At 39.4% G+C, this 19,480-nt stretch overlaps 1 protein-coding gene across 3 annotated transcripts in view; it reads left to right on the forward strand.

The window, feature by feature from the left end:
* The window catches only part of LOC121876021 (carbonic anhydrase-related protein 10-like), a 158,596-nt gene that overhangs the window by 42,941 nt on the left and 96,175 nt on the right, over window positions 1–19,480 (forward strand). For all 3 annotated transcript variants that reach the window (XM_042380869.1, XM_042380868.1, XM_042380870.1), the window contains exon 2: window positions 1–809. This exon is cut by the window's left edge and continues 623 nt beyond it. In XM_042380869.1, the coding sequence (XP_042236803.1) occupies window positions 725–809 (85 nt within the window). In that variant the 5' untranslated portion in view covers window positions 1–724. The remainder of the gene's footprint in view (window positions 810–19,480) is intronic.

The raw sequence follows: 19,480 nt of genomic DNA on the forward strand, positions 1-19,480 counted from the left end.
AAGTGGATCCATACACTAGTCAACGATCATCAGATACTAAGATAAAGTCATTCTTCCTCTTTATTTATTTCGTTAAAACCTAAAAAAAAAATTTCTGAAATATTTAGCAACGTTGGGAAAATACAATCGACTTTTTATGGTGTTAATTTTTTTGTATATCTATGCAAATATTGACATAGAGAAATATAGACACAAGTTTGAGGGGGTTAAGGTAAAGGGTTGAGCACTGTAAGGTGTGGCCAATGGGTGTGTGGCCACTCATCACGTGCTGCAGGTACTAAGGCCACAAATATTGAACTAATCCGGTGAAAATGGAACATATTACCAGTGATATTTTGCCTCAATAAAAACTTGAAAAACAATTAATACATAGAGACAAGTGACTAAACTCCTCACTAAACACAAGGTACAAGTGTGTGACGTCAGCAGTAGCGTGTAGTGTTGATATATAAGGTAATGTATCGTATTGAACCTCAATATACAGTTTTTCTTGAATTGCCGTAAGAAGGAAGCATTAAGTGGCACTGGACTAGACAAACCTTCACTCCCGGAGAGTAAATAGAATCAAGGCTGTCCTCAAAGCTCCTCAGCCTCGTACTTGACGTGACACCCTCGCCACACTTGACGGTCCAACACACTCCAGATGATCTAACGTGGTGGAACTCGTCTTGGTAGCTGTGAGCCTCAGCAGTGGGTGAGAGCCAGGGCGTGTAGTGAGTCAACCATGGCGAGGGACTTAACACTCCTGGATGTGACGATCTTCATGTTCTTCCTCACACTCCACCTCACCCTCGCCGACCACAACAAAGGTCAGTGTCCATCATGGTTAACCTGTAGAAACAGGTTGATCATCTCCCTTACGTGTACTTAATGCTGACCAGGATAATTTATTTCACATGATCACACACACACATATATATATATATATATATATATATATATATATATATATATATATATATATATATATATATATATATATATATATATATATATATATATATATATTCCTGAGGAGTCTTGGTAGCGGTGTATTCACATCTCGCAGGGAAATAGAATAAAAAATTCTTACGCTCTCGCCTTTATTCACCTGAAGAGCTGGAGTATAAAGACGAGTGCTTGTGATATTTTTTAAGTTTTGCTTTTTTATGTGACACACACACACACACACACACACACACACACACACACACACACGACACAGTGTCTCACATGTGTTTATACAGGAGGTGTGAGAATTCTGTAATTGTTTTTATTCACACTTCAGATATATTGAAGTAGTTCCTCCTGGTACACCAATAACAGCGGCGTAATATGGAAACACACACAGTTACAGCAAGTAGATATGTGATATTTCCGGAACAACTAAGATCATACACCACATACACTAAGTAGTTACATACACTAGACAAGACTTATCAACAATATACATTTATAGTCTTTTGTTTTGTGTCAAGGTTTTATACACTGATGGCGAGGAGTTACTTAAACGTGGTGTGTGAGACCCGTAGAGTTTTACACACTTACCAATTACCGTCAAGTGTTGTGGTGCAGCTAACTCGTAAGATTTTCATTCCTCGGCAGATGTATAATTGTTTGTTAAATGTGGCGTGTAAGATCTCTGGCTCCTTCATGGCTTTTGACTATAGTAATTATAGAATGTGTCGGGTGTTTAATGGCCATTGCTCCTTCGTCTGACTTATGACTAAAATTGTCTAACTGTTTTGGGTAAGACGAAGAGGAATATTTTTAACCTCAAGTAAGCAACTGTTATAAATTTTGGATATAGTTAATAAAAAAAAGTGATATGAAAGACTAGATAACGCGAAGTTTTATTTTAATATAGAATTTGAACTCCATTTAAGGCAACACCCATAAAAAAGAATATATATATATTTATTTTTTTAAGATTTATAAGCATGTAAATGAACTAGGTAAATTATATAAACATTATATAAAATATGTAGATGGGCCTACAAAAGTGTGGTAACGATCTTTTTCTATTCTTTAGTAAATATAACATTTTGTAATTAGTGATGGATAATTAAATTCAGTAGCTTCATTACACAACTCTCCAGTGATCAATTAACCACATTATATTCATTACATAATGCACTCGTTGTTGTAGTGTCGTTTAATAGGCAATTCGGGTCACCATGAATAATACACAGTATGTTTATAAGACAACGACCTGTCACACACACACACACACACACACACACACACACACACACACACACACTGTTCACTCTCTCAAGAATATACCAAACTACTCGAGTCTTCTGTGTCGTATGATTCTCTCTTCTTTATCAGTGATCTTTAGATAACGATACTGAACCATATACAAAGGACAATTACCCCTCTTAACAGTATCAACAGTATCTTATCACCTGTTCTGAATTTATAGATACTGTATGTAATGGTAGATCTGATAATGGACTGTACTGTATCTCTTAAATCTTTCCTTACACTTCAGAAATCTATCATTTAACTATAATCTGTAGTTATTATTATTATTAGAGTGAATATATTGATGAATTATAGGTGTTGTGAATGATAACAACTCTCACTTAACAACACCTGGGGTAGAGTTATAGGTGTTGTGAATGATAACAACTCTCACTTAACAACACCTGGGGTAGAGTTATAGGTGTTGTGAATGATAACAACTCTCACCTAACAACACCTGGGGTAGAGTTATAGGTGTTGTGAATGATAACAACTCTCACTTAACAACACCTGAGGTAGAGTTATAGGTGTTGTGAATGATAACAACTCTCACTTAACAACACCTGGGGTAGAGTTATAGGTGTTGTGAATGATAACAACTCATACTCACAGCCTCCCACAATCGTTCAGTAATTTCGTTCTCTTCCACATTCTGCCGTTACCTCCCATGGTCGATCCTCTGATGAAATTCGGACCCTCGCCTCTGTGAACACTTTCATTCTACACGTTGGACCATTTCTCGTTATGAATACGCCCAGTACTTCCCTCCCTCTCTCCCTTACTGAAGCAATAACACTTCTCCTCTCTCCGACACCACCCTCCCTCCCTGAAGCACCACCCTCCTCTCTGAAGCACCACCCCTCCCTCCCTGGAGCACCACCTCCCTCCCTGGAGCACCACCCTCCTCCCTGAAGCACCACCCCTCCTCCCTGAAACCCTCCCTCCCTGAAACCCCCCTCCTCTGGCACCACCCTTCCTCCCTGAAACACTACCCTCCCTCCCTGAAGCACCACCCTCCCTCCCTGAAGCACCACCTTCCCTCCTGAGCTCCACCCCTCCTCACTGGCTCACCTTCCCTTCCTGGCACCCCTTCCCTCCCTGAAGCACCACCTCCTCCTCCCTCCCCACACACCACCCCCCCTCACCACCTGAAGCACCCCTCCCTGCCTCCCTTCCCTGAAGGAAGCACCACCCTCCCTCCCTGAAGCACCACCCTCCCTCCCTGAAGCACCACCCTCCCTCCCTGAAGCACCACCCTCCCTCCCTCCCTGAAGCACTACCACTCCTCTCATGTTTTATTCTCCGTATTTCCCGTCAGTAGGATTATTCCTTCCTGCACCTGTCCCTCCTCTCCACATAGTGTGTACAGTACAGTAGGTCTTCACATCTACCCCAGTACAGTATAGTGTGTGTGTGTGTGTGTGTGTGTGTGTGTGTGTTTGTCTTGCACTCACGTCTTGTTACTTTGCCTGAATATGTAACACACTAGAGTTTCTTACCTTTGTGTCTTTGTGATATACGACAATGTGAAGACTTGTAAAGGTACTGCCGAGTGTTTTCTATAACTGCCGTATTCATCTCTCTCTCTCTCTCTCTCTCTCTCTCTCTCTCTCTCTCTCTCTCTCTCTCTCTCTCTCCACACTAGTCCTCCGTGAACCAATGTTCGATGCTGACGAAGCCGTGTTCTTCCTGGAAACACAGGCGCCGTCCGACACGCTGGACACCTAATGTAATCTAACTTCTGAACCTTGAGTTTGACTGAAATTCCAAGTCCATCAAATAAGAAGTTTTTGTTAAGAATTACGAACATTAATTTAGGATTCTCGGTAACTTGTGTGATTTGTCTTTTCAAATAAATTGTAAATATTACTTAAGACAATATATCAGTAAATTGTGTAACTTCACAGGACAGATAACATGAGGGACACTGTTGAATATATCTCATTATATCATCACTGTTTAGCATGACATTCATTACAAGTTCATAATATATATCATGAAGAGGAACACCGGGAAAATCACAAACATCTTTAGTGTTAATACAATGAGTTTACGGTTCGGAACATCGCTTATCCCGTCCTCAGAGCAGAGTTTAAAGGGATAGGTTCTTCAGTTACCTGTGTTGTGTACATTCATAGTAATAAAATACAGAACTGAACAATGTTTTAACGGCACAAACAATACCTAGCCTAACGTTCCTAACCTACTTTAGTTTATAACTGCAAAAAAACGTGTTCCTTTTTAAAGCTTAATGGGCGATTATCCCTACTAACTAAACTATCACGCCGGTAACAGGATAGCTTCATTAACCTGTCCTTAATGTTTGTAACTGTATATTATGACAGAGCTTCTGACAACATACTTTACACAACTGTGAATAAATTACTACTACTACTACTACTACTACTACTACTACTACTACTACTACTACAAATACTACTAATATTATCTTTTTTAAACAGCGACTACTACAGAATAAATGCTAATACACGGCCCTAAATAATCCAAAATAATTCTTTCAATAAAAAAAATAACTTCAATATAAAGAACAGCGACAGTCATCCACCTGTTCAACATCATATTAAGACAAGTACGATGATAACTCCACCTCGTGTAACATGGACGAGAATAGGGACTGAGCCTCATCATTTATTAAGACCCTAGACACGACTTATTCATGAACCCAGATTAATTCCCATCCCAACTAGTGTTATTTAAATTACCCGAGAGCCTCATGTGTTCAAGGTTTACATCATCGACAGGTTACAGGATTTAGTTCTGACACCAAGACCGAGGTTGATTTTATATTCTCTGTGATTAGATAATGATTTTTTTTTGTGTGTGTGTTGTTAAGAAAGCATCGATCTGGTGAAAACTGTGTACCTTTGTTGGTCCCAGAGGTGTAGCGTCTTTTTTTAGCGAACAATGTCTTGAGAACTATATTAAATCTTCATATTTTTTCCCTCGCAGGATTCACAGTAGAGGCAGTACAGTATTTAACAGGCTCGCGTTTTGAAATAAATTAGCTAGACAGAAATTAGTCCCTTGAGCAAAAATTAACTTTATATAATATTCCTTTTCGTCTGAGAACACATGAGACTGGCGACCAAAAAAAAATATATATTAAAGAGAAGGGAACAATCAGGTGTACCTCGGGATAGAAGCATCTAATTTGATTCAAAATTTAATGAGAAGTGCTCGCGCGGCCCCTTATTACACTCATTACTTTTAATGTGAAAAAATACTCGATTTTTGGGATTTTTCTGCACGGTTTTAAGGCTTAAGATCCACCCCATGGTGTACTGAGTCACACCCTGTACTACTCCTGACTGTGGGTGTGGCTGTGTTGGCACTACTCTACACCTCCAACTAATTCCTTCCTGCCACATACACACACACACACACACAAATACACAGTACTACTCAGGCTGAAAGTACACCTTTACTTTTATTAAGGGAAAAAAAGTTCCACCCAAAATATTCAAACCCAGAAACAATGACCCTCAGTGATCGTACTTAAACCCGTCATAGTGTGTACTGTAAGGAGGTAATGGTCGAGTCAGGTAGTTAAACACTGTGTCTCTCTCATCACTGAACAGAAACTCTCACTCGTGTTGGAGGAGTTGACGAGAATGTTGTCTTCCTGTGGGATCTTCTCACTTGTTTGTTGTTTACGTTGTTTATCCTCTGTGACTCCAGTGTAAACAATGTGTCCTGGTTCACTTATTCCTCTCAGACAGATACAGGTGTAAGTCGTTCTTTAACGTTATATTACACAGGTAAATTATGCATTGATGACTGAGAAGGTGTCATACAGGTGTCCCTTAAGTGCCTCTCACGTGCTTTTAATTGAGAATAATCATGATATAAATTATGTTACTTTAATCTCGTACGATCGTTATGATGGTTGTGTTTAATGACCTATTAGTGAGAAGATAAAAACAAAGAGATGATTATTATGAACGTAGCAACATGAGACGCCAGCCATGTTACAATTCACTCACTTGACTGTCAAAAAATCTTCAGTGTGTCAGTGTCGAAAGTTTGTCCAGCTGTGACGGGAGTTAAAACAGATAATGATTCGATCACTTGTTCTCGTCAGGTTAAATCAACAAAGGCAGGTGAGCGGTTCAGGTGACGAGGATCAAAGACTCACATTAACCGGGGATTCATCACCTAACCTAACCTAACTAATAGAAATTGATGACATTGTAGAATTTGTTAAGTGATAAGTGACTTAGGACGGTATAAGTGTGATGACGTCATACTTCCTATACACCTGGTAGATATAAGTGTGATGACGTCATACTTCCTATACACCTGGTGGATATAAGTGTGATGACGTCATACTACCTGGAGGACGACCTTCCCTGCTAGCATGAACCAGGTGAAGGCGACGCTGGCGTGAGTTAATGGTGTTATATTAGAGAGAATAACGCGGGAGAAGTCTTACACGGAGGAGGAGGAGAATGTAGTGATGATGAACCTTGAGATGACTTTATTAACAAGGAAATTTAACTAAAATATAACTAAAAACCAAACCTGAAATATGTTAAAACTAAACCAAACGGTAGACGAGACAGACAAACTTACAAGTGCATAGTGTCCCATCCACCCACCCCCCACCCTTAACCCCCACCCTCCCCACCTCCCCCACCCCACTCCTCAACCCCCACCTCACCCCCTCCTCAACCCCCCCACCCTCCCCACCCCCCCTCCCACCTTCCCACCCCACTCCTTGCCCCCCCACCTCCCCACCCCCCCCACCACCAACACTATCTCTCTCCCATTCTTACGTAGTCTAATCTCATGCAAACTCTTATCTCCTATTAAACCTATTTCCTTTTATTCAATACAACAAAACTATTCCATTTCACTAACTTCATCACTAACGAAAGCGTCCCGGCCATCTTCCCCAAACTTCGATAATATCTAAAACAACAAAAGTCTTCACACACACCAAAAAAACAAAAACATAAAACAACGGGAATTAAAACTTTATAAATCGAAGGGAGACTAAAGAGAAAAAACTTATATTAAAACGCTACAATGTTGATGATGTTGTTTAGGATCTTCCTCAGGTGGTCTTCTTTACTATGGTCTTAAGATCGTGTGTCGTAATCCACTAAGGTCTTAGCTCATGTGGGTGACGCCTGTAAATATTAATAACTGAGTGTGAATTACGTATATTATGACCAATACAAAACATAGTGTAATTATGTTGTCATATCGTAGTGTCATAACATAGTGTCATAAAATAATCATAATACTGTCATAAATTAATCTGTGTTATATAGTTATAGAGAAGTTTCATAAAGTAGAATATAGTGCCATAACAGTGTCATAATATAGTCATAGTGTCGTTAAATAGTCATAAAAGTGTCATAGAATAGTATTAAATCATAGTGTCAAATATATCGTGTCATGAGATTATGTAGTAGTAGTTGAATGAGGGTGCGCCAAGTCCGTAGACTCGTGAATTACACACCATAGAATACACTGTCACAAAATTCTTAGAGCATAGAGAACACAGGTGAAGGAAGAGAAGGAAGGAAGGACGGCCAGGTGAAGGAAGAGGTGAAGGATTGATGAAGGAAGAGGTGTTGGGTTGGTGAAGGAAGATAATGAAGAACCTGGTGAAGGAAGAGGTATAGGCTTCGTAGAGGGAGAAAAGAAAGAAAAACCCGATGAAGAAAGAAATGAAGGAAGAGATAAAAGCACGATGAAGGAAGACACTACAACACCATCTTCTACACTAGAATCATTTACCACATAGGAGGAGAGAACGTGTATCACCCATTAGTGTAATTGGTGGCGCTGCTAAATTGCCAGAAGCAATAACCACCTCACTTGAAAACCCCTCCATCACCTCAAACCTCTCTCCACACACACAACTGTTTAGTACTAATTCTCCAGTTTGTTATGGTCGGTGTTATGCTTCTGTTAGTTGACCTTGATTAGTGAAGTGGTTAAGTTAGGTTAGGTTAAGTCAGGTTAGGTTAGGTTAAGTATTCTGGTTCTGACAGGAGAACAGAGATAATAATTTTCGTTAATAATTTAGATAATTATACTTGATGTATATGTATAATAATATATAACAGTTATATATACATCATATACAAATTAACACATTATCTTGGTCATTCCAATGTCTTTAAGGTTGATAATAATTTCATGTTAGGTAATTACGATCATCTCACAAAATAATTCCAATTGTGATGATTGTATTTTTCTCTCTCGGTGTAATGTGTAATTATAGTTCTTAATTATATGTATCTTGGGGATTGTTTTTATTTAATTTGTTTATGAAAGTCAATTGCACAGCGGGTATTGTGGGGGGGGGGGGAGGTTAGTTAGTTTGTGTGATGTTATGGTAGTGATGTTTTCATAAGTCAGTCATATTACCTGGTGTTGGTGTTCCTTGCGACTGTTCCCTGGTGTTGGTGTTCCCTGGTGCTGGTGTTCCTTGTGATTGGTCCTTGTGTTCCATGTGACTGTTCCCTGGTTCTGGTGTTCCTTGTGACTGTTCCTTGGTCTTGGTGTTCCTTATTACTGTTCCCTGGTGTTGTTGTTCCTTGTTACTGTTCCCTGGCGTATAATATTTTCAAACACGTTGGATCTTCTCTCTCTAGTCCATCTCTAAATATATCTAATTTAACAAAAGCCTCAAGATGATCACTATTTTCCTGTCTTAAAATTGACCTCAGATGATGAAGAGGTCATTACTGTGTGGCAGGAATAGAACAGTTTAACTCGGCAAATGGCCACTTCCAGGAAGACGCGGTACAGCTATCTAAAAGAAAATTTAAGGTCATCTTCTATATCTGGACGAGCCAACGAGAGATCGATGACTTTGCTGTGTGTACCTTGAGTATATGATGTATCGAGATTTGTATTATAAAATTTCGTTCATCAACTTGAGGTCCTTCCTTTACCCTCCTCGGCTCCTACTAAAAATTAAACCCATTTATAATCTGTTAAAAAGTGGATTAATTCGTCTTCATCAGTGTAATGTTATGAGGATAGTCGACCAACGTTGAATAAATTACCAGATATTTGTTATCAAATAAGTCCCACAAGCTGTAGTTTCTGGAGTCAAATTAAAGTTTTTTTTAAAGCAAACTGTTTAAAAGTAAATATCTGTCATAATCTTTCCTCTGTATATCTGATAAAGTGAAATTGAGTCATATGGATCCGAAGGCTAGTTAGGGGCAGTGTGGATACAGCGGACAGTATACTAAGCCTGGGTGGGAAGGGTTGTCGACGGCGTGAACCACACAATCACAGGTAAAGAAATGATCGCTGTAACCACTCTGCCGCCGCATCTAAATATAGTTGGTAATAATACAGAAGAGAACACTCAATGGCTTCGTTATTAAACTATGTCTCTTGTAGGTGGATGACGGATGGTCAGTATATAGTAACGCAAGTGGATAATTGAACATGTACTGTATATGCCAGAGACCTGTAGCTCCACCTTATAATACTCAGAGTACAGAGATGGGGTTATGGCAGGTTTAACATTTTTATTTTTTTGTGTGTGTTTCTTATCCGGCGAACTAAAGCTGAACGACGAACAGAATATGTTGGTCAGAAATAGCAATAAGATGGGGAAGGGATTCAGAGCCGAGATCTAGTAGTGATGAGAAATTAGTAATGTAGTGGCGTGTGTGTGTGTGTGTGTGTGTGTGTGTGTGTGTGTGTGTGTAGCTCGCGGTCGGCCAGGCAGGGCATCTTCTCGTTTCAGCGCTACACATTTTCGGATTTTGTTTAAGTATTGAAACAAAAGTTCCAGTGGTTCTTCTCGCCTTCCTCTTGTAATATTCTGTCTTTTTTGTTCATAATTTATCTTTCTCTCGCAACTGAGGACAACGACGAGAGGAACTAAGGGTCTCCAGCTGTGGTATCTGTCTTAGTTTAAGGTAAAGACCAGTTCCTGTGAGGCAGACCATCTCCTCACCTTTCACAAACTCCCCTCAGAGGATTACCAATACATGATCACACCAACTACAACTCTTGACCAACTTTTTTTCTTCTTTTCAAAACGTGATTCTTCAAATACCAAGACAACATGGAGGATTTTTCTTAGTTCATCGTTGAAATATTTAGATAAAACTCTCCTCAACGACGTCACTCGGTATTAATTACTAAACAATCTCACGCTTAGTTCTTCATGACTCCATAGTTACATTATTAACGTTGTGCCGATGGTCTTTGTTCAGCTACATTACTGTAAATCGTTAAACTGTTTAGACAAGTTTATCTAGAATTTTACATCGCCATTAGCCGATCTATTTACTTCTTTAATGGCGTCAGCACCACCATGAGTGACCTTTCTGATCATGAAGGATTCAGTGAAGCGAAAATTTTTAAACTGGTTCACAAAGCATGACACCTGGACTTTAGGAAGGATGGCAGGCAAGGGTCAGTGATCAGCGCCAGTTATCGGTCAGTGATCAGCGCCAGTTATCGGTCAGTGATCAGCGTCAGTTATCGGTCAGTGATCAGCGCCAGTTATCGGTCAGTGATCAGCGCCAGTTATCGGTCAGTGATCAGCGTCAGTTATCGGTCAGTGATCAGCGTCAGTTATCGGTCAGTGATCAGCGCCAGTTATCGGTCAGTGATCAGCGCCAGTTATCAGTCGGTTGTTAGAGAAAAGCAACAGTTCGTAAGGAGATCGTCGTCGGCCCTCGCTGCGTCCCTATTAAAAAAAGACGTCAAATAAGTGTCCTGAAGAAGCACCTGATAAATCACAAGGTCTCTATTGTGTGTTAATGTCGTCCACACAAGGCCACAGGCTGCTTCCTCCTCCCGGGATTCTCACAGTCTAAAAACAGTATTATTTACCTCATTATGGACAACGCTCAACAGGTGTGGCAAAGACTGTGTAACACTTCCAAACAATGAATCTCTCAGAAAGTTTTCCCAAAGAAGAAAAAAAAACGATATTGTACAGAATTATTTTTAATTTAGAGATTTACAACTATATATATATTTAAAAGACCAGCTGTTATTTACTTAGGTTTCATAGGAGATAATATGTTCAGTTTCTTCTTTATGATATAGATTAATTTTGTTATTATTAGATACAAACACAAAGATTAGAGTCTAGGCATCTTAAGGGAACCTCTGACTTTGACCAGTTGTGTAGAGGGGGGGAGGGGTGTACTATACAGGTGTTCGTGTGTTTGTCATGTTAACCACTTCATAATCTGGGTGGTTGTTTTATCCAGTTCGTGAAATGGATTCCTAACCTAACCTAAACCAACCTAATCTAAGCTAACCAAACCTAACCAAACCTAACTGAACCTAATGAACCCAAACCAATCTAACCTAACCTAACTTAACCTTACCCAACTTATGCTAGATTAGGTTAAGACTTAAGAGACCATTTTACAAACTGGATAAAATGGCTACTCAGGTCACAAACATAGGCGGGTTTTTTTTTCTTCATAATTTTTTTATATATTATCTTATACATGAACTCTGTGTATAATATAACAAAAACAATTATACATCACCCCTATCATTTTAGTGTCTTTAATAATCGAATATTATATACATACATTTTTTTTTATCGTGGTAGATATTTTTTAATTTAAGTCTTATATAAATATAGAACTGTGTTGGATGTATTATGATCCTATAGCGAGTATGATTGATAACACTCTGTTGCAACGCGAGCATTATTAAGTTATGCTCTTTTGATAAAATGTTGCATGTGGAGGCTTGTAATGATGTGTTCTTCTCCATGAAACCACATCAACCGCTGGGCCAATAAGAGCGCTGGTATGCTAACTACCCTGACTGATAGCCATCCACTTACCTTCTTTGGCTGAGGTGCTTCGGCATTGATTATGGGGAGATGTGACGTCAGCAGAGTGTGGAAGTGAAACGGAGGAAGAGAAGAGGAAGACAAGTGAAGGAAGAGAAGAAGACCGTGAAGAATGCAGTGACAGTGTAACGGGGGGTGTTGTAACGGTGGCTGGCTGGCTGGCTGGCTGGCTGTCTGGCTGGCTGACAAGAAGCGGTTGTGTTATTATAGTGGCCGGTTGACTGGCTGGTTGACTGGCTGGTTGGCTGGCCGGCTGGCACGTAGTGTGAGGTCAACCAACAAGATTAATGTGCTGACAGCCGCTATCGACACACACACACACACACACACACACACTCACACTGTGCCGTCATTGTAGCTGTTATTATTAACTCACCTCGTCAATTTAGGGAGTTTTTTTTTTCAGTAGACTGGGTTTGATTTTTTTAACATTCATTAATTAAGTTGAATACTGTAATACTGTATCATAGAGTGAGAGTCATTGAGTTTATTAATACAAAAGAATAATAATTTATGCGGTAGTTTGTGTGTGTGTGTGTGTGTGTGTGTGTGTGTGTGTGTGTGTGTATGTGTGTGTGTGTGTGTCAGGGATAATCACGTTATAACGATAATTTCAATATATTTCTTTATATTTTTTACAAGATACAAACTGTTAAATTCATAAAAATATATATGGAAATAAGCACAATGTAAAACGATAACTGCATAACATCATTACTACCCTAACTAATCTAACTTAACCTAACCTAACCAAAACTAATTTAACCAAGTGTAGCTCAGATAAAGTTTGGTTAGGTTATGATATCGACGGAAATCTTAAAATAAACTCAGGACACACAAAGCACAATTTTCCCTGGAAGTATGAAAAAAATAATAAAAAAATTATCCGTATTACGTAAAAGTCAGTCGAGTTTGAAGCTTAACAGGATAATTATATTTTATACACCTGTCGTATCCGTATGTGTATGTGTATTAACATGTATACTGATACGTGTTTACATGTATAATGACACAAAGAGTATTTATTTTTGCTGAAAGAAGGAAGCAATTCAAAGTAATGTCATTTACATCTGCGTGAGGACCTCAAACCTTGCAAAAACAAAAGACCTTGATAATGCGTTTGGATTCCATTAAAATCCTCTAAGGAAGATTTTAATACATACCTCTCACAAACCATTTACCTTATTACAGAGGCTATATAAAAAAGAGAGTATTTAAACTTAATATATGACTTTTTATATATCCTGGTCGCTGAATATAAACACTGAGCAATTTTTTTTTTGGGGGGAGGGGCTCTGAGCTGTCGAATATTCTGACGGAGGGGTGACGGAGGGGGCGCCAGGGGTATACAGAGTTGTGTGTTAGACTGTGTGGTGCTGGTGGTGGTGGTGGAGGACACTTGCTGCTATCTCTTGAATGTATCGCTGCTAATGTATCTGTTATTTATGATATCTAAGTGTGTGTGTATATTTTTAGTCTCTCTCTCTCACTTTTTTCTTTCGTCTCTTTTCTCACATTCTCTCTCTCTCTCTCTCTCTCTCTCTCTCTCTCTCTCTCTCTCTCTCTCTCTCTCTCTCTCTCTGTCTCACACACACACAAATAGTAACTATATTAAAGAACTACCAGGCCACCAGAGAGTGATTCATCCTATCCAAGTTGTATTATGTACACCTGTACTAAGGTGAGTCTGTTGCATAGACTGCTGGGTGAACACTATACTGTCTACTGTACACACTGCCATAAGGAGGCTTTAGTTCACAAGGAATAGCACGAGGCCTTCTTCACCCCTCCTCCTGCCGGTCTTCACCCCTCCTCCTGCCGGTCTTCACCCCTCCTCCTGCCGGTCTTCACCCCTCCTCCTACCAGCCTTCACCCTTCCTGCCAGCCTTCACCCCTCCCGCCGGCTAATAAGCTCATAATGCTACACAGGCAGGAAATTGACCAATTCGCGTCACTACTTCTGGCAGGCGGTAGTACAGGTAAATTGGACGAGGATTCCGATATTAAGGTCGTCATCCTCTTCACCACTGAGCACTGTACTGTATGGTGTGGACGCTGTTAACCACTGTACTGTATGGTGTGGACGCTGTTAACCACTGTACTGTATGGTGTGGACGCTGTTAACCACTGTACTGTATGGTGTGGACGCTGTTAACCACTGTACTGTATGGTGTGGACGCTGTTAACTACTGTACTGTATGGTGTGGACGCTGTTAATACCATACCTCTTTTCCCTCACTTCTACTCACGGTGTTGATGAGTGAGTAAAGACGACCACAAATCTTCTCAAAGTGATAAAGGAAAATTATTATCAGTTATTTACTTCTTGATACTAATTCTTATTATAGTATCTACACGAAATATCTTCTTTTTTTATGAACTATTATTTATCATTTATTTTATAGGTACGTGTTGTAGAAAAGTACTAACAGTCTTGAGGAAAAAATAGTTTGTCATGTTAAAAGTTATCACGAATATTTCATCCGTAAAAGTAAGCATCAAGGATTTGTTGTCTCTAAAAGCCATAGAATCAAACATATGTCTCCCCTCCGATTGACGTTGGTTTCAGGGCTGGTAGTTGTAGTGATGATGCTCCCCCGTCCCTCCCTCCCTCCCTAACCACGACAGACACACACACAGGACACCTATACACCTTGACGTCTCGCTTGTGTTATTCATGAAGTGTGTGTGTGGTGAAGCTGACACGCCGCACCTCTTAAGAGTGGGATCTTCGCTTACCCGTCAGTCTTCATGAGGCAGCAGGGAGGACACACACACACACACACACACACACACACACACACACACACACACACACACACACATACACACATGTAGCAATATTGTGAACACTAATGATACACAAATATTTTCCGCCACCAACTGAGTTTAAAAATATTGGTAATAAGTTGCGCGACTGACAGTTAATATTAGTAAATAAAAATCCCGATAGGACAGCGTGTATAAACCAGGTAAACAGACACAGGTGAGCCTCAACACCCACCAACTCACAGCCACGACACAGAACTTCGGGGTTTAGCCTACAAGACTTCCCTCTCAACTCGAGTACAATATTTATCAGCTCTCGGCCTCACAGACATCAGGGAGTTAATGCCTCTCGCTCGGAAGAAACCCTACCCGGAAGATATCATGTACAGTTATCTAGTCCACGGTCTGAGGTGTTGGCATATTTAGAGACGATACTTGATACACGCATAGTCTTAGCAGCCGCATAGTTAAAAAAAAAAAAGCCTTCGATATAGTTTTAACTTTTAAATACCAAAATGTCAATACAATAATAGAAAATACAAGTGGATGTTTCTCTAATCCTGATTGGCTGAAGAATTGGTCCTGTTAGTCAGTTCGTCTAAGGATCACTGTCATCCTTACATAGGTCCTCAGTGGGTTACCCTTCCCGTCCTCAGCATGATCTAGGCACTCCAACACCAGCATGATCTAGGCACTCCAACACCAGCATGATCTAGGCACTCCAACACCAACATACTCTAGGCACTCCAACATATTCATGGCACGCCAACACACTGATACTATTGCCAGTTGTTAGCTTACACATTCAACATTAATGTGAGAAACTTGAGTCTTGCAGGAAAGTTTATTATGACTACACAAGTTTCGTTTTAATCTCTACCTTTATCTAACATTAAAGAGAGGATAATACCTTGATTAACCTTTCAATAGCTCTTCAAAGATTCAAATATTTCATTGTTGTTTTTTCCTATATCGTATATTTTTATCTCGAGCGTAGATAACATTGATAACTCACAATACTAATTTATCATCACTAGGGGGGGGGGGGGAGTATTTTCTCGTGACATCTATCCACAAACATTAAAAAAAAAACAATTAACCCTTTGAAAAAATTATTGTATAACCTTTCATTATCTGTCAACCAATAAACATGACGTCTTTATCATTAACTCTAGCATAAGTTATTGTTTATAGGAATATTCTTATTGTATAAATACGGTAGTTAAAAATTTACTTCTAATTGGGTGACGGATGTTGTATCAGGAAATAATCTAATGTTTATTTTCCATTAAGTCACAGGTGTTGAATATGAAAATGGCACCTGTGTTTAATATAAAATAAAAACATCTCTCCTTTAGATATATTCACACAACATCAATCAACATGTTATCAGCCATTTACAATTTACATAATTAAGTTACAGCAGCTGGCTATATGTTTTTATCTGACGGTAAAAAAAAAGTATTATCGTGTAATTAAATTTTTTATTATCTTTTACACTTGTTAGTCCTTTACACACACACACACACACACACACACACTTTGAGGTCAAGTTAGAGACAAATGATAAACAGAATAAGAGAGAATCTAAGATAAATATAACGTAAAAAAAAAAGAATAATTGAACTTCCTCACAATCTTGTCGAATATTGTATAAACAGAGACGACTTTTTCCCCGCCTGACTCCTGCAATATACTTACGATATTTCTACTTCTCGGAGACCTTACCCTAGACCGGCACAGAGGGAACAGTATTGTCCTAGCTTGGTATAATCGGGTTTGTGGCGGCAGGAAGCAGTGTGTGGGAGGCTTGAGTGATGTAGGTGCTTAAGTACCTTCACCTGAACTACTTGGGGATGGTTCAGTGGGCCAAATCTCACCACACGCTTGATAGAGTCAGGTTCGATCCCACCAGTATGAATCATTTAGTGAAATAATAATAATAATAATAATATTCATCCTAAGACCCATTGTTATTTAACAGTATTTATGCATGACAAATAATGCCAGAAAAGTAGAGTTAATGGCATTTATTTCACCAGAATACTAAATGGGTGACGAACCCTGACGAACACTTAAACATTTTACAACAAACAGTAAAAGACTGAAACTTTGTCTTCAAGGCTAAAGTTCTAAAAAAAATCACTTTGTGTGTTTTGTCGAGACTTAATTTACAATTACTCTCTCTCTCTCTCTCTCTCTCTCTCTCTGCGTCGAAGCATATTTTAATAAACTGAATTTAACTTGATGCTGTATAATAAAATAGTTAGACTTTTAACTTTCCAAATCAAGCATTTTGTATATTGTAATGTAGTTATTGTGAGTTATGTAACGTTAGCTAATGTCCTTTTCACTCAGTAAGAGTAAATGATAGATGTGCATTGTAGTTTATCAATGAAGCAACACGCATTTAACATACATAGTCCTGATACTGAGAATAAAACTTGCAAGAATGATTTTTTTTATTCTTAAACCATATTTTATTCTCAGCCAATATTTCTTACCTTCGTCTGCCTCGTCTCTCTCCTTCACTACTACAAGATCCGCCCCTGTACCTCCCTCTCTCTCCTTCACTACTACAAGATCCGCCCCTGTACCTCCCTAGCAACTCATTCCTATTCCTCGTGAAGTGTCCTACTCCCCAACCTACCTAACTTAACTCCCTCCTCGCCACCTCACTTCCCTCCCTCCTCGCCACCTCACTTCCCTCCCTCCTCCCCTCACCCCTGTCAGGCCGGAGTGTCATCCATCTTGACGGTCAATCTCCCAGTCCTTCCGCAACGATCACTTCCTCCTCCTCCTCCTCCTCCTACACACGCCCTCACTACACCTCATCTCTCCCCACCCTCACTACACCCTCACACCCGCCTCACCCCATCTTCCCCCACCCTCACTACACCTTTCACACACCCTCGCCTCACCCTCACCACACCCCATGACAATAAGTTTACAAGAATTTACTCCACTGACTGAAAAACACGAGGGTAAAAATCTTCCCTATAAAGAAAATGATAATCTCTGGCCCCCACACTCAGGCTCCTTCAGTGTTGTGCCGAGAGGTGAGGTGGTCCTGCTTGTACTACCAGCTCACGGTCTGCACAGTATAGTGTTCAGGTGTACAGAGATAAGTTCCTGACTGTTTACTAAACTAAACATATACCTTCCCTAAACTAACCTAATCTAAACCTGACATGTCTTGACCTAACCTAAACCTAATCTAAACCTGACATGTCCTGACCTAACCTAACGTAAACCTAAACCTAAACCTAATCTAACCTAACGTAAACCTAATCTAACCTAACCTAACGTAAACCTAATCTAACCTAACCTAAGTCTTATATTTTTTTTTTAATGAAGGAAGATTATTTTAGACTACAGACGAGTCAACTTGATGAAGCGTCTCTAGTCTGAACAAAAGTGTATCCACAATGAACGTATTAAATAAACCTTAATAATTCTAAGTCCATAGTAATGAAGATTTATTTAGAGAGAAAGAATCTGAAATATCACTTCTACCTTTTAATGTTATTAATTCAATCAGCTAATGGGAAACCAACTCAGGTTAGATAATTATATAGATAAAGTAAGAGTGGAGGAGACGGGGAACACCAGGGAGAGTTTTTCTATTTGTTTATTGTACACAGGTGTTGTTTGGGTGATAACAAGTAATAAAAACAACACGACAACTTTTTCCTTTAATTTTAGGTATTTTGTTTTCGTTTTTTCTCTATCTTCAATCATAATTACCTGTAGTGGGCAGGGTATGAAGGATGAGGGAAATTACAGGGGGAAACACGGCGAAAATGTGATGATATGGCAGTGATTTCTTGTCTCTACGAGCTCTGTAGGAGAAGAAATAAATTTGTTACCGTAAATATTCCGCTGATATTTGGTGTCCCGTGTTCGTGTTCCCTCTTAAACAATAAATTTGTGATTCCGGTCATTGTAAACATATCCAACTAACGTCGCAGCCTCACATCAGGGGTTTTACTGCCATAAATATTGGCTTGGTTGTTTTGTTTTCAATTTTATAGGCTTCACTTTCCTGGTTGTATTGTTTATGGCCTGTGCAAATACCTTTTTTTGCGCATGTGGTTTTTAAATCTATTCTATGTATAAAGGATGCGATTCATGTAGTTGGATTCGAATCCCTTGATATATGTTTGGATATATTTCAAATTTCTTTCGATTATCATTGTATTCTGAGTGAACTGTATGTTGCTATAGTTATTGTTCTTCCTCAAGGAGAAGCTAGCCATCTTGTTTGTCAACGGAGTAGTTATGGTGTTGTGTTCGGTGTTCGTATCACAAGTTATCTGTGATTGTGGAGGAGGATGACCGTCTGCAAGAGTTCATTTGTCAACATGAACCAGTTGGGAGGAAGTGCAAGTGTTCAAAATGTGGCAGAGAACTGGCAGTGAACAAGAAAATATGTGTTTCAGTGCGACAACCGATCGTACTGTGACGTCCACAAAAGACGCTTCAATAATAGTAACTTCATTGGTACTTGATATCAAAGTAAGTTCTGTCAACATCTGGAGTAATTCTGAGTCTAGTGATGTGATGATTCATGTCAGGGAGACAAGTCACAGGGAGAATTCTGACATCATGTACACGTCTTATCGTCAATCAGACAGACTAGTTATA

This window comes from Homarus americanus, unplaced genomic scaffold, assembly GCF_018991925.1.
Source record: "Homarus americanus isolate GMGI-L3 unplaced genomic scaffold, GMGI_Hamer_2.0 scaffold40047, whole genome shotgun sequence".
NCBI lineage: Eukaryota > Metazoa > Arthropoda > Malacostraca > Decapoda > Nephropidae > Homarus > Homarus americanus.